Genomic DNA, 26,968 nt, shown 5'->3' on the forward strand with positions numbered 1-26,968 from the left:
TATCATCAATATCCAGGCCAATACTACAGGATTTTACCGTATCATCAATATCCAGGCCAATACTACAGGATTTTACCGTATGATCAATATCCAGGCCAATATGACAGGATTTTACCGTATCATCATCAATATCCAGGCCAATACTGCAGGATTTTACCGTATCATCAATATCCAGGCCAATACTACAGGATTTTACCGTATCATCATCAATGTCCAGGCCAATACTACAGGATTTTACCGTATCATCAATATCCAGGCCAATACTACAGGATTTTACCGTATCATCAACAATATCCAGGCCAATACTACAGGATTTTACCGTATCATCAATATCCAGGCCAATACTACAGGATTTTACCGTATCATCATCAATATCCAGGCCAATACGACAGGATTTTACCGTATCATCAACAATATCCAGGCCAATACTACAGGATTTTACCGTATCATCATCAATATCCAGGCCAATACTACAGGATTTTACCGTATCATCAACAATATTCAGGCCAATACTACAGGATTTTACCGTATCATCATCAATATCCAGGCCAATACGACAGGATTTTACCGTATCATCAATATCAAGGCCACTACTACAGGATTTTACCGTATCATCAATATCCAGGCCAATACGACAGGATTTTACCGTATCATCAATATCCAGGCCAATACTACAGGATTTTACCGTATCATCAACAATATCCAGGCCAATACTACAGGATTTTACCGTATCATCAACAATATCCAGGCCAATACTACAGGATTTTACCGTATCATCATCAATATCCAGGCCAATACTGCAGGATTTTACCGTATCATCAATATCCAGACCAATACTACAGGATTTTACCATATCATCATCAATATCCAGGCCAATACTACAGGATTTTACCGTATCATCATCAATATCAAGGCCAATACAACAGGATTTTACCGTATCATCATCAATATCCAGGCCAATACTACAGGATTTTACCATATCATCATCAATATCCAGGCCAATACTACAGGATTTTACCGTATCATCAATATCCAGGCCAATACTACAGGATTTTACCATATCATCATCAATATTCAGGCCAATACGACAGGATTTTACCGTATCATCAATATCCAGGCCAATACTACAGGATTTTACCGTATCATCATCAATATCCAGGCCAATATTACAGGATTTTACCATATCATCATCAATATCCAGGCCAATACTACAGGATTTTACCGTATCATCATCAATATCCAGGCCAATACTACAGGATTTTACCATATCATCATCAATATCCAGGCCAATACTACAGGATTTTACCATATCATCAATATCCAGGCCAATACTACAGGATTTTACCGTATCATCATCAATATCCAGGCCAATACTACAGGATTTTACCATATCATCATCAATATCCAGGCCAATACTACAGGATTTTACCATATCATCAATATCCAGGCCAATACTACAGGATTTTACCGTATCATCATCAATATCCAGGCCAATACTACAGGATTTTACCGTATCATCATCAATATCCAGGCCAATACTACAGGATTTTACCGTATCATCATCAATATCCAGACCAATACTACAGGATTTTACCGTATCATCAACAATATCCAGGCCAATACTACAGGATTTTACCGTATCATCATCAATATCCAGGCCAATACTACAGGATTTTACCGTATCATCATCAATATCCAGGCCAATACGACAGGATTTTACCGTATCATCAACAATATCCAGGCCAATACTACAGGATTTTACCGTATCATCATCAATATCCAGGCCAATACTACAGGATTTTACCGTATCATCAACAATATTCAGGCCAATACTACAGGATTTTACCCTATCATCATCAATATCCAGGCCAATACGACAGGATTTTACCGTATCATCAATATCCAGGCCAATACTACAGGATTTTACCGTATCATCAATATCCAGGCCAATACGACAGGATTTTACCGTATCATCAATATCCAGGCCAATACGACAGGATTTTACCATATCATCATCAATATCCAGGCCAATACTACAGGATTTTACCGTATCATCATCAATATCCAGGCCAATACTACAGGATTTTACCGTATCATCAACAATATTCAGGCCAATACTACAGGATTTTACCGTATCATCATCAATATCCAGGCCAATACGACAGGATTTTACCGTATCATCAATATCCAGGCCAATACTACAGGATTTTACCGTATCATCAATATCCAGGCCAATACTACAGGATTTTACCGTATGATCAATATCCAGGCCAATACGACAGGATTTTACCGTATCATCATCAATATCCAGGCCAATACTGCAGGATTTTACCGTATCATCAATATCCAGGCCAATACTACAGGATTTTACCGTATCATCATCAATGTCCAGGCCAATACTACAGGATTTTACCGTATCATCAATATCCAGGCCAATACTACAGGATTTTACCGTATCATCAACAATATCCAGGCCAATACTACAGGATTTTACCATATCATCAATATCCAGGCCAATACTACAGGATTTTACCGTATCATCATCAATATCCAGGCCAATACGACAGGATTTTACCGTATCATCAACAATATCCAGGCCAATACTACAGGATTTTACCGTATCATCATCAATATCCAGGCCAATACTACAGGATTTTACCGTATCATCAACAATATTCAGGCCAATACTACAGGATTTTACCGTATCATCATCAATATCCAGGCCAATACGACAGGATTTTACCGTATCATCAATATCAAGGCCACTACTACAGGATTTTACCGTATCATCAATATCCAGGCCAATACGACAGGATTTTACCGTATCATCAATATCCAGGCCAATACTACAGGATTTTACCGTATCATCAACAATATCCAGGCCAATACTACAGGATTTTACCGTATCATCAACAATATCCAGGCCAATACTACAGGATTTTACCGTATCATCATCAATATCCAGGCCAATACTGCAGGATTTTACCGTATCATCAATATCCAGACCAATACTACAGGATTTTACCATATCATCATCAATATCCAGGCCAATACTACAGGATTTTACCGTATCATCATCAATATCAAGGCCAATACAACAGGATTTTACCGTATCATCATCAATATCCAGGCCAATACTACAGGATTTTACCATATCATCATCAATATCCAGGCCAATACTACAGGATTTTACCGTATCATCAATATCCAGGCCAATACTACAGGATTTTACCATATCATCATCAATATTCAGGCCAATACTACAGGATTTTACCGTATCATCAATATCCAGGCCAATACTACAGGATTTTACCGTATCATCATCAATATCCAGGCCAATATTACAGGATTTTACCATATCATCATCAATATCCAGGCCAATACTACAGGATTTTACCGTATCATCATCAATATCCAGGCCAATACTACAGGATTTTACCGTATCATCATCAATATCCAGGCCAATACTACAGGATTTTACCGTATCATCATCAATATCCAGGCCAATACTACAGGATTTTACCATATCATCAATATCCAGGCCAATACGACAGGATTTTACCGTATCATCATCAATATCCAGGCCAATACTACAGGATTTTACCATATAATCATCAATATCCAGGCCAATACTACAGGATTTTACCATATCATCATCAATATCCAGGCCAATACTACAGGATTTTACCATATCATCATCAATATCCAGGCCAATACTACAGGATTTTACCATATCATCAATATCCAGGCCAATACTACAGGATTTTACCGTATCATCATCAATATCAAGGCCAATACAACAGGATTTTACCGTATCATCATCAATATCCAGGCCAATACTACAGGATTTTACCATATCATCATCAATATCCAGGCCAATACTACAGGATTTTACCGTATCATCAATATCCAGGCCAATACTACAGGATTTTACCGTATCATCAATATCCAGGCCAATACTACAGGATTTTACCGTATCATCATCAATATCCAGGCCAATACTACAGGATTTTACCGTATCATCATCAATATCCAGGCCAATACTACAGGATGTTACCATATCATCATCAATATCCAGGCCAATACTACAGGATTTTACCGTATCATCAATATCCAGGCCAATACTACAGGATTTTACCATATCATCATCAATATTCAGGCCAATACTACAGGATTTTACCGTATCATCAATATCCAGGCCAATACTACAGGATTTTACCGTATCATCATCAATATCCAGGCCAATACTACAGGATTTTACCGTATCATCATCAATATCCAGGCCAATACTACAGGATTTTACCGTATCATCATCAATATCCAGGCCAATACTACAGGATTTTACCATATCATCAATATCCAGGCCAATACGACAGGATTTTACCGTATCATCATCAATATCCAGGCCAATACTACAGGATTTTACCATATCATCATCAATATCCAGGCCAATACTACAGGATTTTACCATATCATCATCAATATCCAGGCCAATACTACAGGATTTTACCATATCATCATCAATATCCAGGCCAATACTACAGGATTTTACCATATCATCAATATCCAGGCCAATACTACAGGATTTTACCGTATCATCATCAATATCAAGGCCAATACAACAGGATTTTACCGTATCATCATCAATATCCAGGCCAATACTACAGGATTTTACCATATCATCATCAATATCCAGGCCAATACTACAGGATTTTACCGTATCATCAATATCCAGGCCAATACTACAGGATTTTACCGTATCATCATTAATATCCAGGCCAATACTACAGGATTTTACCGTATCATCATCAATATCCAGGCCAATACTACAGGATTTTACCATATCATCATCAATATCCAGGCCAATACTACAGGATTTTACCGTATCATCAATATCCAGGCCAATACTACAGGATTTTACCATATCATCATCAATATTCAGGCCAATACTACAGGATTTTACCGTATCATCAATATCCAGGCCAATACTACAGGATTTTACCGTATCATCATCAATATCCAGGCCAATATTACAGGATTTTACCATATCATCATCAATATCCAGGCCAATACTACAGGATTTTACCGTATCATCATCAATATCCAGGCCAATACTACAGGATTTTACCGTATCATCATCAATATCCAGGCCAATACTACAGGATTTTACCGTATCATCATCAATATCCAGGCCAATACTACAGGATTTTACCATATCATCAATATCCAGGCCAATACGACAGGATTTTACCGTATCATCATCAATATCCAGGCCAATACTACAGGATTTTACCATATCATCATCAATATCCAGGCCAATACTACAGGATTTTACCATATCATCATCAATATCCAGGCCAATACTACAGGATTTTACCATATCATCATCAATATCCAGGCCAATACTACAGGATTTTACCATATCATCAATATCCAGGCCAATACTACAGGATTTTACCGTATCATCATCAATATCCAGGCCAATACTACAGGATTTTACCGTATCATCATCAATATCCAGGCCAATACTACAGGATTTTACCGTATCATCATCAATATCTAGGCCAATACTACAGGATTTTACCATATCATCAATATCCAGGCCAATACGACAGGATTTTACCGTATCATCATCAATATCCAGGCCAATACTACAGGATTTTACCATATCATCATCAATATCCAGGCCAATACTACAGGATTTTACCATATCATCATCAATATCCAGGCCAATACTACAGGATTTTACCATATCATCATCAATATCCAGGCCAATACTACAGGATTTTACCATATCATCAATATCCAGGCCAATACTACAGGATTTTACCGTATCATCATCAATATCAAGGCCAATACAACAGGATTTTACCGTATCATCATCAATATCCAGGCCAATACTACAGGATTTTACCATATCATCATCAATATCCAGGCCAATACTACAGGATTTTACCGTATCATCAATATCCAGGCCAATACTACAGGATTTTACCGTATCATCATTAATATCCAGGCCAATACTACAGGATTTTACCGTATCATCATCAATATTCAGGCCAATACTACAGGATTTTACCGTATCATCATCAATATCCAGGCCAATACTACAGGATTTTACCTTAATATATTTGTATTTGATTTATTTCACCTTTATTTAACCAGGTATGGAAGTTGAGAACACCTTTATTTAACCAGGTAGTCAAGTTGAGAACAAGTTATCATTTACAATTGCGCCCTGACCAAGATAAAGCAGTGCGACACATACAAAGACACAGTTACACATGGAGTAAAACAAACATAGTCAATAATACAGTAGAAAAATATATATACAATGTGAGCAAATGAGGTGAGATAAGGGAGGTAAAGGCAAAAAAAGGCCATGGTGGCGAAGTAAATACAATATAGCAAGTAAAACACTGGAATGGTAGATTTGCAATGGAAGAATGTGCAAAGTAGAAATAAAAATAATAGAGTGCAAAGGAGCACACCACCTGTGTCATTAAGGCCTAGACCTTTTGACAGAGGCCAAATTAAGTTTACAGTAGACCTACCAATGGCAGACTTGGTTAATGTAATGAAATGTTGTATAATGCACTTTTTTATATAAATAAAATCACCTGCCAGTGTAAAAACCAGGGAATCTCAAAACAAAAAACAAAGTTAAGTGAGAAGTAGGTCTGAAGCTGTAAAAAGAAAGGACATTCACAAGATTTGAATCTGTGCTGTAAAACCTTGGTAGAGCATGGGTGGAGTAGGCATTGTGGTACTGTAAAACCTTGGTAGAGCATGGGTGGAGTAGGCATTGTGGTACTGTAAAACCTTGGTAGAGCATGGGTGGAGTAGGCATTGTGGTACTGTAAAACCTTGGTAGAGCATGGGTGGAGTAGGCATTGTGGTACTGTAAAACCTTGGTAGAGCATGGGTGGAGTAGGCATTGTGGTACTGTAAAACCTTAGAGCATAGAGCATGGGTGGTAAAACCTGTAGGCATTGTGGTACTGTAAAACCTTGGTAGAGCATGGGTGGAGTAGGCATTGTGGTGCTGTAAAACCTTGGTAGAGCATGGGTGGAGTAGGCATTGTGGTAAAACTGTAAAACCTTGGTAGAGCATGGGTGGAGTAGGCATTGTGGTACTGTAAAACCTTGGTAGAGCATGGGTGGAGTAGGCATTGTGGTACTGTAAAACCTTGGTAGAGCATGGGTGGAGTAGGCATTGTGGTACTGTAAAACCTTGGTAGAGCATGGGTGGAGTAGGCATTGTGGTGCTGTAAAACCTTGGTAGAGCATGGGTGGAGTAGGCATTGTGGTACTGTATAACCTTGGTAGAGCATGGGTGGAGGAGGCATTGTGGTGCTGTAAAACCTTGGCAGAGCATGGGTGGAGTAGGCATTGTGGTACTGTAAAACCTTGGTAGAGCATGGGTGGAGTAGGCATTGTGGTACTGTAAAACCTTGGTAGAGCATGGGTGGAGTAGGCATTGTGGTGCTGTATAACCTTGGTAGAGCATGGGTGGAGGAGGCATTGTGGTGCTGTAAAACCTTGGTAGAGCATGGGTGGAGTAGGCATTGTGGGACTGGAAAACCTTATGGGGCTGGAAAACCTTGAGCATGGGTGGAGTAGGCATTGTGGTGCTCCTGAATTTACTATATTTTTCAGCTTCAGACCAATACCCACTTCTTACTTAAATTCCTGAAAGTTATGTAATGGCTTTAGAAGCTTCTGATAGGCTAATTGACATCATTTGAGTCAATCAGAGGTGTACCTGTGGATGTATTTCAAGGCCTACCTTCAAACTCAGTGCCTCTTTTCTTGACATCATGGGAAAATCAAAAGAAATCAGCCAAGACCTCAGAAAAAAAATTGTAGACCTCTGGTTTGATGAAACAAAGATATAATTGTTTGGCCATAATGACCATCGTTATGTTTGGAGGAAAAAGGGGGAGGCTTGCAAGCCGAAGAACACCATCCCAACCGTGAAGCACGGGGGTGGCAGCATCATGTTGTGGGGGTGCTTTTGCTGAAGGAGGGAACTGGTGCATTTCACAAAATAGATGGCATCATGAGGGGGGGGGGGGAATTATGTGGATATATTTAAAATGTTTGACCCAAGTTAAACAATTTAAAGGCAATGCTACCAAATACTAATTGAGTGTAAACTTCTGACCCACTGGGAATGTGACCCACTGGGAATGTCACCCACTGGGAATGTGATGTAATAAAAGTATAAATTAAAGCTGAATTAAATCATTCTCTCTATTATTCTGACATTTCACATTCTTAAAATAAAGCGGTGATCCTAACTGACCTAAGACAGGGAATTTTTTACTTGGACTAAATGTCAGGAATTGTGAAAAACTGAGTTATATACAGTTGAAGTTGTTGAAAGTTTACATACACCTTAGCCGAAGACATTTAAACTCAGTTTTTCACAATTCTTGACATTTAATCCTAGTAAAAAATTGAAGAAATAGCGAAGCATGACCCTCTCATAGGGACTAGGATGAATGCATGTGGTAATGCTAAGTAGCCACTAAACCCAGGAGGAGGTTGTTGAGGGCTGAGCTGAGATGGTACAGAGCGAACTAATAAGAGGGAAATAAGAGAAGTAAAAGAAAGTGAAGTTTAGTGTAATTGCAGATGAAACCAAAGATTTAAATAAAAAAATAGCAAACGTCTTTAGTTGTGAGGTACTATTTTTTATTTATTTCACCTTTATTTAACCAGGTAGGCAAGTTGAGAACAAGTTCTCATTTACAATTGCGACCTGACCAAGATAAAGCAAAGCAGTTCGACAGATACAACGACAGAGTTACACATGGAGTAAAACAAACATACAGTCAATAATACAGTATAAACAAGTCTATATACAATGTGAGCAAATGAGGTGAGAAGGGAGGTAAAGGCAAAAAAGGCCATGGTGGCAAAGTAAATACAATATAGCAAGTAAAACACTGGAATGGTAGTTTTGCAATGGAAGAATGTGCAAAGTAGACATAAAAATAATGGGGTGCAAAGGAGCAAAATAAATAAATAAATTAAATACAGTTGGGAAAGAGGTAGTTGTTTGGGCTAAATTATAGGTGGGCTATGTACAGGTGCAGTAATCTGTAAGATGCTCTGACAGTTGGTGCTTAAAGCTAGTGAGGGAGATAAGTGTTTCCAGTTTCAGAGATTTTTGCAGTTCGTTCCAGTCACTGGCAGCAGAGAACTGGAAGGAAAGGCGGCCAAAGAAAGAATTGGTTTTGGGGGTGACCAGAGAGATATACCTGCTGGAGCGTGTGCTACAGGTGGGAGATGCTATGGTGACCAGCGAGCTGATATAAGGGGGGACTTTACCTAGCAGGGTCTTGTAGATGACATGGAGCCAGTGGGTTTGGCGACGAGTATGAAGCGAGGGCCAGCCAACGAGAGCGTACAGGTCGCAATGGTGGGTAGTATATGGGGCTTTGGTGACAAAACGGATTGCACTGTGATAGACTGCATTATTATTATTATTATTATTACAACGGGGCCATCCACGACATGTCTTTAGTTGTGAGGTACTATTACAACGAGGCCATGCACGACATGTCTTTAGTTGTGAGGTACTATTACAACGAGGCCATCCACGACATGTCTTTAGTTGTGAGGTACTATTACAACTGTTACGAATCCCTTTTGGCCCGACGGTCTAGGGGGGATGGTAATGAGACCCGTAACATAACTCATGCAAATTATTATTGTGACAAAGTAAAAGTGTGCATGAAATAACCACAACAACAGAAATCTACCGTCAAACTCTAGGTTTATTTATAAACACACGGTAATGGGGGGAGCAGGAAAAGGGGCTGAGCTGGACCCAAGGAAAGAAACAATAAATATACAAAAACACACCCCTAAGCTAGACTAGCCTACTTTAACAACAGCTAACTAACTAACCAAAAACACAGTGGGTGGTCCGCCCAGTTCTAAATAGTGTATTTAACAAAGTTCACCTACGGGTAGTGTATGCCCATGGGCGACTTGTCTTGGTTTCCCCCTTTTCCCACCAGCAACAAACAAACACCATAACCAAAAACAATACTCACAGGTGATGACAAAGTGCTATGAGGTGCTTAAACAAAAGAGAGGTTAAGACACAAAGCGAGAGTGAAACACAGAGACCTACAGACATGGCATTTACAGAGAGATTGAGCTGAGCTCTAGAACAAACAAATGATGGGGGTTTTAAACCATGGGGAAGGAATCGTGATAGGTCAGGAAATAGGAGGAGGTGTGTTTTCTGATTGATGATTGATTGTTGACTGATTGGGGAGTGATGGTTTTCACCTGTGAGGGGAGAAGGAGAGAAAAGAAACACACACACAGGATACACACCTGTGAGGTTGTGAGGAGAGAAACGAGAAACACTTTACACACAGGATACACATGTCTTTACACTATTACAGGATAACTGTCTTTATCTGTAACAACAACGAGGCCATCCACGACATGTCTTTAGTTGTGAGGTACTATTACTCCATTACATGTCTTTAGTTGTGAGGTACTATTACAACGAGGCCATCCACGACAGCCTTTTACACTTTCAGCTGAAAGCTTAGATGCAGCAGGCCTCACAAACATGATTTTTAAATTTAATTTGACCTTTATTTTACTAGGCAAGTCAGTTAAGAACAAATTCTTATTTTCAATGACAGCCTAAGATGATGATTAATTGCCTTGAAAAACATGGTCTGGACTACAGAAATGATCTGAAATAAAAAGCGGAAAGCATTCTGGTGTGTCTGCATGGATTTAAAACAGTGCAAGATTAGCATTTTATGTGCACTGTAATGCACATTGTTTGAATGTGGTTCTTGTCGATGCTGTAAAATCAGTGCATGGCGGCAGTTCACTTTTTCTCTCACCTGCAGAAGCGTTATAACTTAGCATCTGGCTCGTACGTTCATCTCAAGTGTCTTGCTGTTCAGAAAGAGCTGTATCCGCAGCAGCAGCCCGGGGAACTACGGAGACTTACGGATGTAAGGTGGGCCTGCAGATACATGGCATGCCGTGATCTGAGGGACAGGATTCCAGCAGTTCTGAGAGTGCTACAGGACATCACACTTGAACATAGTGGTGATAGATCAGTGGAGGCAAGGGGGCTTCAATCTCAGATGTACATTTCATAGGGTGTACATTTCATTTCTTTGGTTACCTTTTGTAAAGTGCTTGGTGATGCCAAATGTCTTTCTGACATGTTCCAATCAAGCTCTCTTGACCCAGCAAGGGCTGTGGATCTAGTGGGTGTAATCTGAGGGACAGGCTTCCAGCAGAGAGTGCTACAGGATATCAAGGTCTGTGGATCTAGTAGGTGCTGTGGATCTAGTAGGTGCTGTGGATCTAGTAAGTGCTGTAAGATATAGTAGGTGCTGTGGATCTAGTAGGTGCTGTGGATCTAGTAGGTGCTGTGGTTCTAGTAGGTGCTGTGGTTCTAGTAGGTGCTGTAGATATAGTAGGCGCTGTAGATATAGTAGGTGCTGTGGATCTAGAAGGTGCTGTGGATCTAGTAGGTGCTGTGGATCTAGTAGGTGCTGTAGATCTAGTAGGTGCTGTAGATCTAGTAGGTGCTGTGGGTCTAGTAGGTGCTGTAGGTCTAGTAGGCGCTGTAGATATAGTAGGTGCTGTGGATCTAGTAGGTGCTGTGGATCTAGTAGGTGCTGTGGATCTAGTAGGTGCTGTAGATCTAGTAGGTGCTGTGGATCTAGTAGGTGCTGTGGATCTAGTAGGTGCTGTAGATCTAGTAGGTGCTGTAGATCTAGTAGGTGCTGTGGATCTAGTAGGTGCTGTGGATCTAGCAGGTGCCCTTAGACACATTACAGGACTACAGAAGGTAGGGTTACTATGGAGAACTATGGGAAGAGGTCGAAGAGATTGCAGAGCTCTGTGAAATAAGTGTAGTGTGTAAAAGACAGTCTAAAACAAGCTTAGATTCCACAAATCATTGATGATGAGCACCGTAGGACAGAAACATAGTGACCAAGTGATGGTGAGAGCTTTCAAAGAGCTGTCTTTAATCAAGTGCTCAACAGTCTCACCGCTGAGCTGCAGAGGCGTTTTCCATAGAGCTGTCTTTAATCAGGTGCTTGACAGTCTCACCGCTGAGCTGCAGAGGCGTTTTCCATAGAGCTGTCTTTAATCAGGTGCTTGACAGTCTCACCGCTGAGCTGCAGAGGCGTTTTCCATAGAGCTGTCTTTAATCAGGTGCTTGACAGTCTCACAGCTGAGCTGCAGAGGTGTTTTCCATAGAGCTGTCTTTAATCAGGTGCTTGACAGTCTCACAGCTGAGCTGCAGAGGCGTTTTCCATAGAGCTTCTTTAATCAGGTGCATAGAGCTGTCTTTAATCAGGTGCTTTAATCAGACAGTCTCACAGCTGAGCTGCAGACAGGCTGCAGAGGTGTTTTCCATAGAGCTGTCTTTAATCAGGTGCTCGACAGTCTCACCGCTGAGCTGCAGAGGCGTTTTCCATAGAGCTGTCTTTAATCAGGTGCTCGACAGTCTCACAGCTGAGCTGCAGAGGCGTTTTCCATAGAGCTGTCTTTAATCAGGTGCTCGACAGTCTCACCGCTGAGCTGCAGAGGTGTTTTCCAGAGGTGTGCTTTCACCGCTGAGCTGCAAATAGAGCTGTCTTTAATCAGGTGCTCGATCTCACCGAGATTTTTCAATGCAAAGGGCCCAGCCTCTGAACCCAAAGAGGACAACATTCTTGAATGAGGAGCCTGTTTGTCTTTGCTCAGATTTAGAGGACCTCAAACACGAGGTCCATCAAACCAAGTGGCTTTTTGATAGGAGAGAGAAACGTGGAAGCGACAGACCGTCAACTCTCCTCGACTTTGTTGTGTTTCTAGAACCATATAAAGAAGTCTTCAATCAGCTATTTCCACTTTGTAAGATTTCTGTTGTTACACTAATAACCGGAAGGTTGCAAGTTCAAACCCCCGAGCTGACAAGGTACAAATCTGTCGTTCTTCCCCTGAACAGTCAGTTAACCCACTTTTCCTAGGCCGTCATTGAAAATAAGAATTTGTTCTTAACTGACTTGCCTAGTTAAATAAAGATTAAATAAGTATAAAATGGAACTTCAGAAACTAGTAACCTTTATTTATCCAGGTTAGTCTCATTGAGATAAAAATACATTTCAAGAGACCCGGTGAAACCAAGAGAGAGAGAAATATCACACAGAGACAACATAAAACAATGTTGTCTGCAGTTCTGGTGTTGAGAAAGCAAAACATATTTGATGTATCGGTGGTGAATGTCCCAAATGGGACCCTATATAGTGCACTCATTAAAACATTTACAAAAACAGTGATTTCAAGTGTATTGAAACATTTAAAAAAACTAAGATGGGCACATGGAAAGCCAAGCTAGATAATGATGTGCCTACTGCCCTAGTAACAGTTAGCACTGATACTAGAATAACTAACATTGAAATGCAGGACAGTTAACACTGCATGTGGTGATCATGGAGAGTTAGCAGTAGCAAGCTAATAGTTGTCTGTAGAGTTTAGGGTAAGGTTAGCGGTAGCCTGCTAGCTTCAGTCTGGAGTTCAGGGTTCGGTTAGAGGTAGCTTGCTATCCGTTCCGTGGTGAAGAGAAAGGAACTCAGTGTATCTCTTGGTTAGGTCCTCCAACTGGGTGGCTGTAACACAAAATCACACAGTCAACTTCAATAGCAATATAAAGTTGAAGTCGGAAGTTTACATACACTTATGTTGGAGTCATTAAAACTAGTTTTTCAACCACTCCACAAATGTCTTGTTAACAAACTATGGTTTTGGCAAGTCTGTTAGGACATCTACTTTGTGCATGACAAGTAATTTTTCCAACAATTGTTCAGACAGATTATTCACTGTATCACTATTCCAGTGGGTCAGAAGTTTACATACACTAAGTTGACTGTGCCTTTAAACAGCATGGAAAATTCCAGAAAATGATGCCATGGTTTTAGAAGCTTCTGATAGGCTAATTGACATAATTTGAGTCAATTAGAGGTGTACCTGTGGATGTATTTCAAGGCCTACCTTCAAACTCAGTGCCTCTTTAATGGACATCATGGGAAAATCAAAAGAAATCAGCCAAGACCTCCACAAGTCTGGTTCATCCTTGGGAGCAATTTCCAAACACCTGAAGGTACCACGTTCATCTGTACAAACAATAGTACGCAAGTATAAACACCATGGGACCACGCAGCCGTCATACCGCTCAGGAAGGAGACGTGTTCTGTCTCCTAGAGATGAACGTACTTTGGTGCGAAAAGTGTAAATCAATCCCAGAACAGCAGCAAAGGACCTTGTGAAGATGCTGGAGGAAACGGGTACAAAAGTATCTATATCCATAGTTAAACGAGTTCTATATCGACATGACATATGTTTTGCTGCTTTTTGTTCTATGTTGCTCTGTCTGTATGCTATGTCTTGCTTCTTCTATGGTGCTATTGTCTATATTGTAATTGTTTTTAATAACCTGCCAAGGGACTGCGGTTGAAAATTAGCCGGCTGGCTAAAACCGGCACTTTTACTGAAACGTTGATTAATGTGCACTGTCCCTGTAAAAATAAAATAAACTAAACCTGAAAGGCCTCTCAGCAAGGAAGAAGCCACTGCTCCAAAACCGCCATAAAAAAAAGCCAGACTACCGTTGCAACTGCACACGGGGACAAAGATCGTACTTTTTGGAAAAATGTCCTCTGGTCTGATGAAACAAAAATATAACTGTTTGGCCATAATGACCATCGTTATGTTTGTAGGAAAAAGGGGAGGCTTGCAAGCCGAAAAACACCATCCCTACCGGGGGTGGCAGCATCATGTTGTGGGGGTGCTTTGCTGCAGGAGGGACTGGTGCACTTAACAAAATAGATGGCATCATGAGAGAGGAATAGTACGTGGATATATTGAAGCAACATCTCAAGATATCAATCAGTCAGGAAGTTGAAGCTTAGTTGCAAATGGGTCTTCCAAATGGACAATGACCCCAAGCATACTTCCAAAGTTGTGGCACAATGGCTTAAGGGCAACAATGTCATTGTATTGGAGTGGCCATCACAAAGCCCTGACCTCAATCCTATAGAAAATGTGTGGGCAGACCTGAGTGAAAAGAGTGTGTGAGCAAGGAGGCCTAGAACCTGACTCAGTTACACCAGCTCTGTCAGGAGGCCTACAAACCTGACTCAGTTACACCAGCTCTGTCAGCCTAAACCTGATCCAGCTCTGTCAAGGCCTTGACTTTACACCAGCTCTGAAAGACTTTACACCAGCTCTGTCAGAAGGCTTTACACCAGCTCTGTCAAGGCCTAGAACCTGACTTTACACCAGCTCTGTCAAGTTAAAATCAAACTTATTGTTGAAAAGGCTTCCCAAAACGTTTGACCCAAGTTAAACAATTTAAAAGGCAATGATACCAAATACTAACTGAGTGTATGTAAACTTATGACCCACTGGGAATGTGATGAAAGAAATAAAAGCTGAAATAAATAATTCTCTACTATTATTCTGACATTTCACATTCTTAAAATAAAGTGGTGATCCTAATTGACCTAAGACAGGGAATTTTTACTAGGATTAAATGTCAGGATTTGTGAAAAATGGAGTTTAAATGTAGTTGGCTGTAAATACAGTACCAGTCAACAGTTTGGACACACCTACTCATTCAAGGGTTTTTCTTTATTGTGACTATTTTCTACATTGTAGAATAATAGTGAAGACATCAAAACTATTAAATAACACATGTGCAACTAAATAGCTACCCTTTGCCTTGACAGCTTTGCACACTCTTGGCATTCTGTCAACCAGCTTCATGAGGGTAGTCACCTGGAATGCATTTCAATAAACAGGTGTGCCTTGTTAAAAGTTAATTTGTGGAATTTCTTTCCTTCTTAATGCATTTGAGCCCATCAGTTGTGTTGTGACGAGGTCGGGGTGGTATACAGAAGATATCCCTATTTGGTAAAAGACCAAATTCATATTATGGCAAGAACATCTGAAATAAGCAAAGAGAAACAACAGTCCACATCATGGCATAGTTCTGTGGAAGTGGTTAAGTGTGCCTTGATATTCTAAATAAATCCCCGAGTGTCACCAGCAAACACCTCCTCCACTTCTTTGGTTCCTACATGATTCCATGTGTCATTTCATAGTTTGATGTCTTCACTATTATTCTACAATGTAGAAAATAGTAAAAATAAAGAAAAAACCTTGAATGAGGAGGTGTGTCCAAACTTTTGACTGGTAATGTCTATTTAATATATGTATGGCAGAGGGTGTGTTTGTGAAGGTGAGGGTCTGTGTGTATATACTCACAGAGGGTGTGTTTGTGAAGGTGAGGGTCTGTGTGTATATACTCACAGAGGGTGTGTTTGTGAAGGTCGAGGGTCTGTGTGTATATACTCACAGAGGGTGTGTTTGTGAAGGTGAGGGTCTGTGTGTATATACTCACAGAGGGTGTGTTTGTGAAGGTTGAGGGTCTGTGTGTGTATATACTCACAGAGGGTGTGTTTGTGAAGGTGAGGGTCTGTGTGTGTATATACTCACAGAGGGTGTGTTTGTGAAGGTGAGGGTCTGTGTGTGTATATACTCAGAGGGTGTGTTTGTGAAGGCGAGGGTCTGTGTGTGTATATACTCACAGAGGGTGTGTTTGTGAAGGTGAGGGTGTGTGTGTATATACTCAGAGGGTGTGTTTGTGAAGGTCGAGGGTCTGTTTGTGAAGGTCGAGGGTCTGTGTGTATATACTCACAGAGGGTGTGTTTGTGAAGGTGAGGGTGTGTGTATATACTCACAGAGGGTTTGTTTGTGAAGGCGAGGGTCTGTGTGTATATACTCACAGAGGGTGTGTTTGTGAAGGTGAGGGTCTGTGTGTATATACTCACAGAGGGTGTGTTTGTGAAGGTGAGGGTCTGTGTGTATATACTCACAGAGGGTGTGTTTGTGTCCGTGACTCCAGTAGCAAGGGTCCGAGTGTACCTCATTCACCGTGTCAGACAGACATACAGACACCTCTGATACCTGCTGCAGGATCTCTAGCTCCTAGAGACAGACATTTTGTAGTATTTTAATTACTTAGCATGGAATGCAACTAGCTCAAACAGAGGGATGCTTTCTATAATAATTAACACACAAAGAGAGGGATGCTTTCTATAATAATTAAACACAGAGGGATGCTTTCTATAATAATTAACACACAAAGAGAGGGATGCTTTCTATAATAATTAACACACAAAGAGAGGGATGCTTTCTATAATAATTAACACACAAAGAGAGAGAGATGCTATGAAAACACAGTCAGCCCTCAGAGGAACACAGAGACGATGTGTGTGTACCGTGTTGCAGGCCGTGAGTAGCCTATGGACAGTGCTGAAGATGTGTGTGTGTGATCTGAGGCTGGGAGGGTCTCTGCTGCAGTAGGATCTGAAGTCCGTGTCATACACACGGCTGAACACACTCATCATCTGAGCCAGATCAGACACAGCTACGCGTAACGCGCACACGGAGAACCGGCTAGGACTGGCCTCCTCCCCACGCAGGAACACACACTGGGAGAGAAAATTGTTTTATTCAAAAGTGTTTTACAAGTTATATTTATAGTTTAGAAGAGGTCTGATATTGTCCACATTTTGTTGTGTTACAGCCTGAATTTAAAATGGATTACATTGATGTTGTGTCACTGATCTACACACAATACAACAGAATGTCAAAGTGGAATTGTTTTTTGAAATTTGTACAAATGAATAAAAAATGAAAAGCTGAAATGTCTTGAGTCAATCAGTATTCAAGCCCGTAGTTAAAGCCTGTAACCGGTAACTATACGGAACAAAACGCTAAATACAACATGAAGTGTCGGTCCCATGTTTCATGAACTGAGAAAAGAACACAGACATTTTCCACAACGCACAAAAAGTTTATTCCCCTCCCAAATGTGTTTACATCCCTGTTAGTGAGCATTTCTCCTTAGATTATCTTGGCTATCTGACAGGTGTGGCATATCAAGAAGCTGACTAAACAGCACGATCATTACACAGTTGCACCTTGTGCTGAAGGAAAAATAAAAGGACACTCTAAAATGTGCAGTTGTCACACAACACAATGCCACAGATGTCTCAAGCCTCGAGGGAGCGTAGAATTGGCATTCTGACTGCAGGAATGTCCACCAGAGCTGTTACAGTAGAATTTTATGTTAATTTCTCTACCATAAGCCGCCTTCAACGTTGTTTTAGAGAATTTGGCATTACGTCCAACCGGCCTCACAACTGCAGACCACACCAGCCTAGGACCTTCACATCCGGTTTCTTCATCTGCGTGATTGTCTGAGACCAGCCACCCGGACAGCTGATGAAACTGTTGGTTTGTACAACCAAAGAACTTCTGCACAAACGGTCAGAAATCTGCGTGCTCATCGTCCTCACCAGGGTCTTGACCTGACTGCAGTTCAGCGTCATAACCGACTTCAGTGAACAAATGATCACCTTCGACGGCCACTGGCGCACTGGAGAAGTCTGCTCTTCACAGGTGAATCCGTTTCAACTGTACCGGGCAGATGGCAGACAGCGTCATGTGGGCGAGTGGCTTGCTGATGTCATCGTTGTGAACAGAGTGCCCCATGGTTGCAGTGTGGTTATGGAATGGGCAGGCATAAGCTACAGACAATGAACGCATTTTAAAATCGACGACAATTTGAATGCACAGAGAAAACGTGACGAGATCCTGGGGCCCCATTCATCTTGCGTCATTCATCCGCCGCCATCCCCTCTCGTTTCAGCGTGATAATACACAACCCCGTGTTGCAAGGATCTGTAATTCCTGGAAGCTGAAAACGTCCCAGTTTCTCCATGGCTGCATTACTCATCATGTTTGGGAAGCTCTGGATCGACGTGTATGACAGCGTGTTCCAGTTCCCGCCAATATCCATCACCTTCGCACAGCCCGTGAAGAGGAGTGGGACAACATTCCACAGGCAACAGCCTGATCAACTCCATGTGAAGGAGATGTGTCATAATGCATGAGGCAAATGTTGATCACACCAGATACTGACTGGTTTTCTGATCCATGTTCCTAGGTACAGGTATCTGTGACCAACAGATGCACATCTGTATTCCCAGTCATGTGAAATCCATAGATTAGGGCCTAATGAATGTATTTCAATGGACTGATTTCCTTATTTGAGCTGTAACTCAGTAAAATCTTTTAAATTGCTGCATGTTTCAGGAGTAAAAGTTTGCTTAACAAGTCACATAATAAGTTACATGGACTCACTGTGTGCAATAATAGTGTTTAACATGATTTTTGAATGACTACCTCATCTCTGTACCCCACACATACAGATAATTGTAAGGTTCTTCAGTCGAGCAGGGAGATTTTCCATTGCCTTGCAAAGGGCTGCTATTGGTAGATGGGTGAAAATAAAGTAGCAGACATTGAATATCCCTTTGATCATGGTGAAGTTATTAATACACTTTGGATGGTGTAGGTAACGAGTGGAGGACAGAGGAGCCTCTTAAAAAAAGAGAGCCAGAAATCTTGCTTGTTTGTAGGTGACCAAATACTTATTTTCCACCATAATTTGTAAATAAATTCATAAAAAATCCTACAATGTGATTTTCCGGATTTTTTTTCTCATTTTGTCTGTCATAGTTGAAGTGTACCTATGATGAAAATTACAGGCCTCTCATCTTTTTAAGTGGGAGAACTTGCACAATTTGTGGCTGACTAACTACTTTTTTGCCCCACTGTACTCCACAATACTAACCTAAATGACAGAGTGAAAAGAAGGAAGCCTGTACAGAATAAAAATATTCCAAACATGCATCCTGCACTGAAGTAAAAAAAAATGAAGAGATTAACTTTATGTGCTGAACACAAAGCGTTATGTTTTGGGGCAAATCCAACACATCACTGAGTACCACTCTTCATATCAAGCATGGTGGTGGCTGCATCATGTTATGGGTATGCTTGTCATCGGCAAGGACTAGGGATTTTTTGGGATAAAAATAAACGGAACAGATCTAAGCACTGGACAAATCCTAGAGGAAAACCTGGTTCAGTCTGCGTTCCACCAGACACTGGGAGATGAATTCACCTTTCAGCAAGACAATAACCTGGTTCAGTCTGCTTTCCACCAGACACTGGGAGATGAATTCACCTTTCAGCAAGACAATAACTTTAAACACAAGACCCAACATACACTGGAGTCGCTTACCAAGATAACATTGAATGTTGCTATGGTAAAACCTGAAAATGTCTGTCTAGCAATGATCAATAACTTCACAGAGCTTGAAGAATTTTTAAAACAATTATGTGCAAATATTGTACAATCCAGGTGTGCAGAGCTCTTACTGACTCACTTCTGTAATCGCTGCCAAAGGTGAATCTAACACGTATTGACTCAGGGGTGTGAATACTTTCGTAAATCAGATTTCTGTATTTCATTTTCAATCCATTTGAAGACATGCTTCAATTGTCAATATGGGGTATTCTTTTTCAAATCTATTTCATCTATTTTGAATTCAGCCTGTAAAATGTGGAATAAGTCGAGGGGTATGAACACTGTCTGAAGGCACTGTAGGTAAAACAATCATTCCACCTCCATAATTATTGACACCCTCGATAAAAAAATAAGCGAAAAATAAATGATTTATAATAAGATATAAATACTGAGCTCCATAAATACTGAGCTCCATTGCTCTACAACATCCGCAGAGTACGACCCTGCCTCACACAGGAAGCGGCGCAGGTCCTAATCCAGGCACTTGTCATCTCCCGTCTGGATTACTGCAACTCGCTGTTGGCTGGGCTCCCTGCCTGTGCCATTAAACCCCTTCAACTCATCCAGAACGCCGCAGCCCGTCTGGTGTTCAACCTTCCCAAGTTCTCTCACGTCACCCCGCTCCTCCGCTCTCTCCACTGGCTTCCAGTTGAAGCTCACATCCGCTACAAGACCATGGTGCTTGCCTACGGAGCTGTGAGGGGAACGGCACCTCAGTACCTCCAGGCTCTGATCAGGCCCTACACCCAAACAAGGGCACTGCGTTCATCCACCTCTGGCCTGCTCGCCTCCCTACCACTGAGGAAGTACAGCTCCCGCTCAGCCCAGTCAAAACTGTTCGCTGCTCTGGCCCCCCAATGGTGGAACAAACTCCCTCACGACGCCAGGACAGCGGAGTCAATCACCACCTTCCGGAGACACCTGAAACCCCACCTCTTTAAGGTATACCTAGGATAGGATAAGTATTCCCTCTCACCCCCCCGCCCCTTTAAGATTTAGATGCACTATTGTAAAGTGACTGTTCCACTGGATGTCATAAGGTGAATGCACCAATTTGTAAGTGGCTCTGGATAAGAGCGTCTGCTAAATGACTTAAATGTAATGTAATGATTGCATGCTCAGAAAAATGGTAAGACTAGCATTTCATACTAACACAGTGGTAGATTTTGTTTTTAAATGATTGGCACTCCTAAAAAATTTTATGGATGAAATTGAACAAAACTTAAATCTCAGGTTAAAGACGAACTGAACTGGAGAACCGTTAAAGCCCTCATCAACTTTACCAGTACAAGGACATTTTTTAGCAAAAACCTGCTTTCCTCTGCTAGGAGGCTGAACATTGACTTCAAGTGGATCTTCCAGAAGTACAATAACCCCAAGCACACATCAAATCCACCCAGAAATGGTTCATTGACCACAAAAATCTACATTTTACAATGGCCAACGGATAACAAGGATCTGGAGAGATTCTGTATGGAGTAAATAGTCTAAGATCCCTCCCACTGTGTTCTAGAATCTCAGACAACATTCTAGAAAAGGCTCAGTACTGTTATCATTACAAGGTGAGACAAAGCATTAGACTCAGTACTGTTATCATTACAAGGGGAGACAAAGCATTAGACTCAGTACTGTTATCATTACAAGGGGAGACAAAGCATTAGACTCAGTACTGTTATCATTACAAGGGGAGACAAAGCATTAGACTCAGTACTGTTATCATTACAAGGGGAGACAAAGCATTAGACTCAGTACTGTTATCATTACAAGGGGAGACAAAGCATTAGACTCAGTACTGTTATCATTACAAGGGGAGACAAAGCATTAGACTCAGTACTGTTATCATTACAAGGGAGACAAAGCATTAGACTCAGTACTGTTATCATTACAAGGGGAGACAAAGCATTAGACTCAGTACTGTTATCATTACAAGGGGAGACAAAGCATTAGACTCAGTACTGTTATCATTACAAGGGGAGACAAAGCATTAGACTCAGTACTGTTATCATTACAAGGGGAGACAAAGCATTAGACTCAGTACTGTTATCATTACAAGGTGAGACAAAGCATTAGACTCAGTACTGTTATCATTACAAGGGGAGACAAAGCATTAGACTCAGTACTGTTATCATTACAAGGGGAGACAAAGCATTAGACTCAGTACTGTTATCATTACAAGGGGAGAAAAAGCATTAGACTCAGTACTGTTATCATTACAAGGGGAGGGGGGGACAAAGCATTAGACTCAGGTGCCAATTTAGACACCTATCCTCGTCAGGTACATTTCTTCTCATCCTTATCAAGAGTGCCAATAATTTGGGAGGTGACCGTATGTCAGTACAACTTGTCCCCTGGATTACATCAGACACACCCCCCCTCACCTGGTCATGCAGCTGTTCCAGGGCGGCGTGAGTGGACTCCAGCAGGGCTGTGACACCAGCAACCTCCTCGCCCCTCGGCCTGCTGGGTAGTGACCTCTGACCCTTCCTGGCACCCCTGGAGAGAGGTCAGGTGAGTTAGTACTGGGCCGGAAACTAAAACATGTCCAAGGGACCAGGGAGGGTTGGTGTGGGGGTGATGTTAGTGGGCCAGGGGGTTGGTGTACCTGATGTTAGTGGGCCAGGGGTTGGTGTACCTGATGTTAGTGGGCCAGGGGGTTGGTGTACCTGATGTTAGTGGGCCAGGGGTTGGTGTACCTGATGTTAGTGGTCCAGGGGTTGGTGTACCTGATGTTAGTGGGCCAGGGGGTTGGTGTACGTGATGTTAGTGGGCCAGGGGGTTGGTGTACCTGATGTTAGTGGGCCAGGGGTTGGTGTGGGGGGGCCAGGGGGTGATGTTAGTGGGCCAGGGGTTGGTGTGGGGGTGATGTTAGTGGGCCAGGGGTTGGTGTGGGGGTGATGTTAGTGGGCCAGGGGTTGGTGTACCTGATGTTAGTGGGCCAGGGGGTCGGTGTGGGGGTGATATCAGAGGGCCAGGGGTGAGAGTAGGGGTGATATCAGAGGGCCAGGGGGTGAGTGTGGGGGTGATAGAGGGCCAGGGGGTGAGAGTGTACCTGATATCAGAGGGCCAGGGGGTGAGAGTAGGGGTGATATCAGAGGGCCAGGGGTGAGAGTAGGGGTGATATCAGAGGGCCAGGGGGTGAGTGTAGGGGTGATATCAGAGGGCCAGGGGTGAGTGTAGGGGTGATATCAGAGGGCCAGGGGGTGAGAGTGGGGTGATATCAGAGGGCCAGGGGTGAGAGTGTACCTGATATCAGAGGGCCAGGGGGTGAGAGTAGGGGTGATATCAGAGGGCCAGGGGTGAGAGTGTACCTGATATCAGAGGGCCAGGGGGTGAGTGTAGGGGTGATATCAGAGGGCCAGGGGGTGAGAGTAGGGGTGATATCAGAGGGCCAGGGGGTGAGTGTAGGGGTGATATCAGAGGGCCAGGGGTGAGTGTAGGGGTGATATCAGAGGGCCAGGGGTGAGTGTAGGGGTGATATCAGAGGGCCAGGGGGTGAGAGTGTACCTGATATCAGAGGGCCAGGGGTGAGAGTAGGGGTGATATCAGAGGGCCAGGGGTGAGAGTAGGGGTGATATCAGAGGGCCAGGGGGTGAGTGTAGGGGTGATATCAGAGGGCCAGGGGGATGAGTGTAGGGGTGATAGAGGGCCAGGGGTGAGAGTAGGGGTGATATCAGAGGGCCAGGGGTGAGTGTAGGGGTGATATCAGAGGGCCAGGGGGTGAGTGTAGGGGTGATATCAGAGGGCCAGGGGTGAGTGTAGGGGTGATATCAGAGGGCCAGGGGTGAGAGTAGGGGTGATATCAGAGGGCCAGGGGTGAGTGTAGGGGTGATATCAGAGGGCCAGGGGTGAGAGTAGGGGTGATATCAGAGGGCCAGGGGAGTGAGTGTAGGGGTGATAGAGGGCCAGGGGTGAGAGTAGGGGTGATATCAGAGGGCCAGGGGTGAGTGTAGGGGTGATAGAGGGCCAGGGGGTGAGTGTAGGGGTGATAGAGGGCCAGGGGGTGAGAGTAGGGGTGATAGAGGGCCAGGGGGTGAGAGTAGGGGTGATAGAGGGCCAGGGGGTGAGAGTAGGGGTGATATCAGAGGGCCAGGGGGTGAGAGTGTACCTGATATCAGAGGGCCAGGGGTGAGTGTAGGGGTGATATCAGAGGGCCAGGGGAGTGATATCAGAGGGCCAGGGGTGAGTGTAGTGGTGATATCAGAGGGACAGGGGTGAGAGTAGGGGTGATAGAGGGCCAGGGGTGAGTGTAGGGGTGATATCAGAGGGCCAGGGGGTGAGTGTAGGGGTGATAGAGGGCCAGGGGGTGAGAGTAGGGGTGATACCAGAGGGCCAGGGGTGAGAGTAGGGGTGATATCAGAGGGCCAGGGGGTGAGAGTGTACCTGATAGAGGGCCAGGGGGTGAGAGTAGGGGTGATATCAGAGGGCCAGGGGGTGAGTGTGTACCTGATATCAGAGGGCCAGGGGTGAGAGTAGGGGTGATATCAGAGGGCCAGGGGGTGAGAGTAGGGGTGATAGAGGGCCAGGGGTGAGAGTGTACCTGATATCAGAGGGCCAGGGGTGAGAGTAGGGGTGATATCAGAGGGCCAGGGGTGAGAGTAGGGGTGATATCAGAGGGCCAGGGGGTGAGAGTGTACCTGATATCAGAGGGCCAGGGGTGAGAGTAGGGGTGATATTAGAGGGCCAGGGGTGAGAGTGTACCTGATATCAGAGGGCCAGGGGGTGAGTGTAGGGGTGATATCAGAGGGCCAGGGGTGAGAGTAGGGGTGATATCAGAGGGCCAGGGGGTGAGAGTAGGGGTGATATCAGAGGGCCAGGGGGGGTGAGTGTAGGGGTGATATCAGAGGGCCAGGGGTGATATCAGAGGGCCAGGGGTGAGTGTAGGGGTGATATCAGAGGGACAGGGGGTGAGAGTAGGGGTGATAGAGGGCCAGGGGGTGAGTGTAGGGGTGATATCAGAGGGCCAGGGGGTGAGTGTAGGGGTGATAGAGGGCCAGGGGGAGAGTAGGGGTGATACCAGAGGGCCAGGGGGTGAGAGTAGGGGTGATATCAGAGGGCCAGGGGGTGAGAGTGTACCTGATAGAGGGCCAGGGGTGAGAGTAGGGGTGATATCAGAGGGCCAGGGGTGAGAGTAGGGGTGATAGAGGGCCAGGGGGTGAGAGTGTACCTGATATCAGAGGGCCAGGGGTGAGAGTAGGGGTGATATCAGAGGGCCAGGGGGTGAGAGTAGGGGTGATAGAGGGCCAGGGGGTGAGAGTGTACCTGATATCAGAGGGCCAGGGGTGAGAGTAGGGGTGATAGAGGGCCAGGGGGAGAGTGTACCTGATATCAGAGGGCCAGGGGGTGAGAGTAGGGGTGATATTAGAGGGCCAGGGGTGAGAGTGTACCTGATATCAGAGGGCCAGGGGTGAGTGTAGGGGTGATATCAGAGGGCCAGGGGGTGAGAGTAGGGGTGATATCAGAGGGCCAGGGGGTGAGAGTAGGGGTGATATCAGAGGGCCAGGGGGAGTGTAGGGGTGATATCAGAGGGCCAGGGGGTGAGAGTAGGGGTGATATCAGAGGGCCAGGGGTGAGAGTAGGGGTGATATCAGAGGGCCAGGGGGAGTGAGAGTAGGGGTGATATCAGAGGGCCAGGGGTGAGAGTAGGGGTGATATCAGAGGGCCAGGGGGTGAGAGTAGGGGTGATATCAGAGGGCCAGGGGGTGAGAGTAGGGGTGATATCGGAGGGCCAGGGGGTGAGAGTGTACCTGATATCAGAGGGCCAGGGGTGAGAGTAGGGGTGATAGAGGGCCAGGGGTGAGAGAGGGCCAGGGGTGATATCAGAGGGCCAGTGGGTGAGAGTGTACCTGATATCAGAGGGCCAGGGGTGAGAGTAGGGGTGATAGAGGGCCAGGGGTGAGAGTAGGGGTGATATCAGAGGGCCAGGTGGTGAGAGTGTACCTGATATCAGAGGGCCAGGGGGTGAGTGTAGGGGTGATATCAGAGGGCCAGGGGTGAGAGTAGGGGTGATATTAGAGGGCCAGGGGGTGAGAGTGTACCTGATATCAGAGGGCCAGGGGTGAGAGTAGGGGTGATATCAGAGGGCCAGGGGGTGAGAGTAGGGGTGATATCAGAGGGCCAGGGGTGAGTGTAGGGGTGATATCAGAGGGCCAGGGGTGAGTGTAGGGGTGATATCAGAGGGCCAGGGGTGAGAGTGTACCTGATATCAGAGGGCCAGGGGTGAGAGTAGGGGTGATATCAGAGGGCCAGGGGGTGAGAGTAGGGGTGATATCAGAGGGCCAGGGGTGAGAGTAGGGGTGATATCAGAGGGCCAGGGGTGAGAGTAGGGGTGATATCAGAGGGCCAGGGGTGAGAGTAGGGGTGATATCAGAGGGCCAGGGGTGAGTGTAGGGGTGATATCAGAGGGCCAGGGGGTGAGTGTAGGGGTGATATCAGAGGGCCAGGGGGTGAGAGTAGGGGTGATATCAGAGGGCCAGGGGGTGAGAGTAGGGGTGATATCAGAGGGCCAGGGGTGAGTGATAGGGGTGATATCAGAGGGCCAGGGGGTGAGAGTAGGGGTGATATCAGAGGGCCAGGGGTGAGAGAGGGGGTGATATCAGAGGGCCAGGGGTGAGAGTAGGGGTGATATCAGAGGGCCAGGGGGTGAGAGTAGGGGTGATATCAGAGGGCCAGGGGTGAGAGTAGGGGTGATATCAGA

The 26,968-nt window shown here is 44.1% G+C and overlaps 1 protein-coding gene across 1 annotated transcript in view; it reads right to left on the bottom strand.

Moving 5' to 3' along the window:
* Nucleotides 1-13,097: 13,097 nt before the first annotated feature.
* The window catches only part of haus7 (HAUS augmin-like complex, subunit 7), an 18,701-nt gene continuing 4,830 nt past the window's right edge, over nucleotides 13,098-26,968 (bottom strand). The window contains exons 6-9 of the mRNA XM_046364165.1: nucleotides 22,653-22,767; nucleotides 17,336-17,548; nucleotides 16,931-17,042; nucleotides 13,098-13,663 (exon numbers count right to left, since the gene is read on the bottom strand). Coding sequence (XP_046220121.1) covers nucleotides 13,572-13,663; nucleotides 16,931-17,042; nucleotides 17,336-17,548; nucleotides 22,653-22,767 — 532 coding nt within the window. The 3' untranslated portion in view covers nucleotides 13,098-13,571. The remainder of the gene's footprint in view (nucleotides 13,664-16,930; nucleotides 17,043-17,335; nucleotides 17,549-22,652; nucleotides 22,768-26,968) is intronic.

Source organism: Oncorhynchus gorbuscha, linkage group LG10, assembly GCF_021184085.1.
Source record: "Oncorhynchus gorbuscha isolate QuinsamMale2020 ecotype Even-year linkage group LG10, OgorEven_v1.0, whole genome shotgun sequence".
NCBI classification, from domain to species: Eukaryota; Metazoa; Chordata; class Actinopteri; order Salmoniformes; family Salmonidae; genus Oncorhynchus; species Oncorhynchus gorbuscha.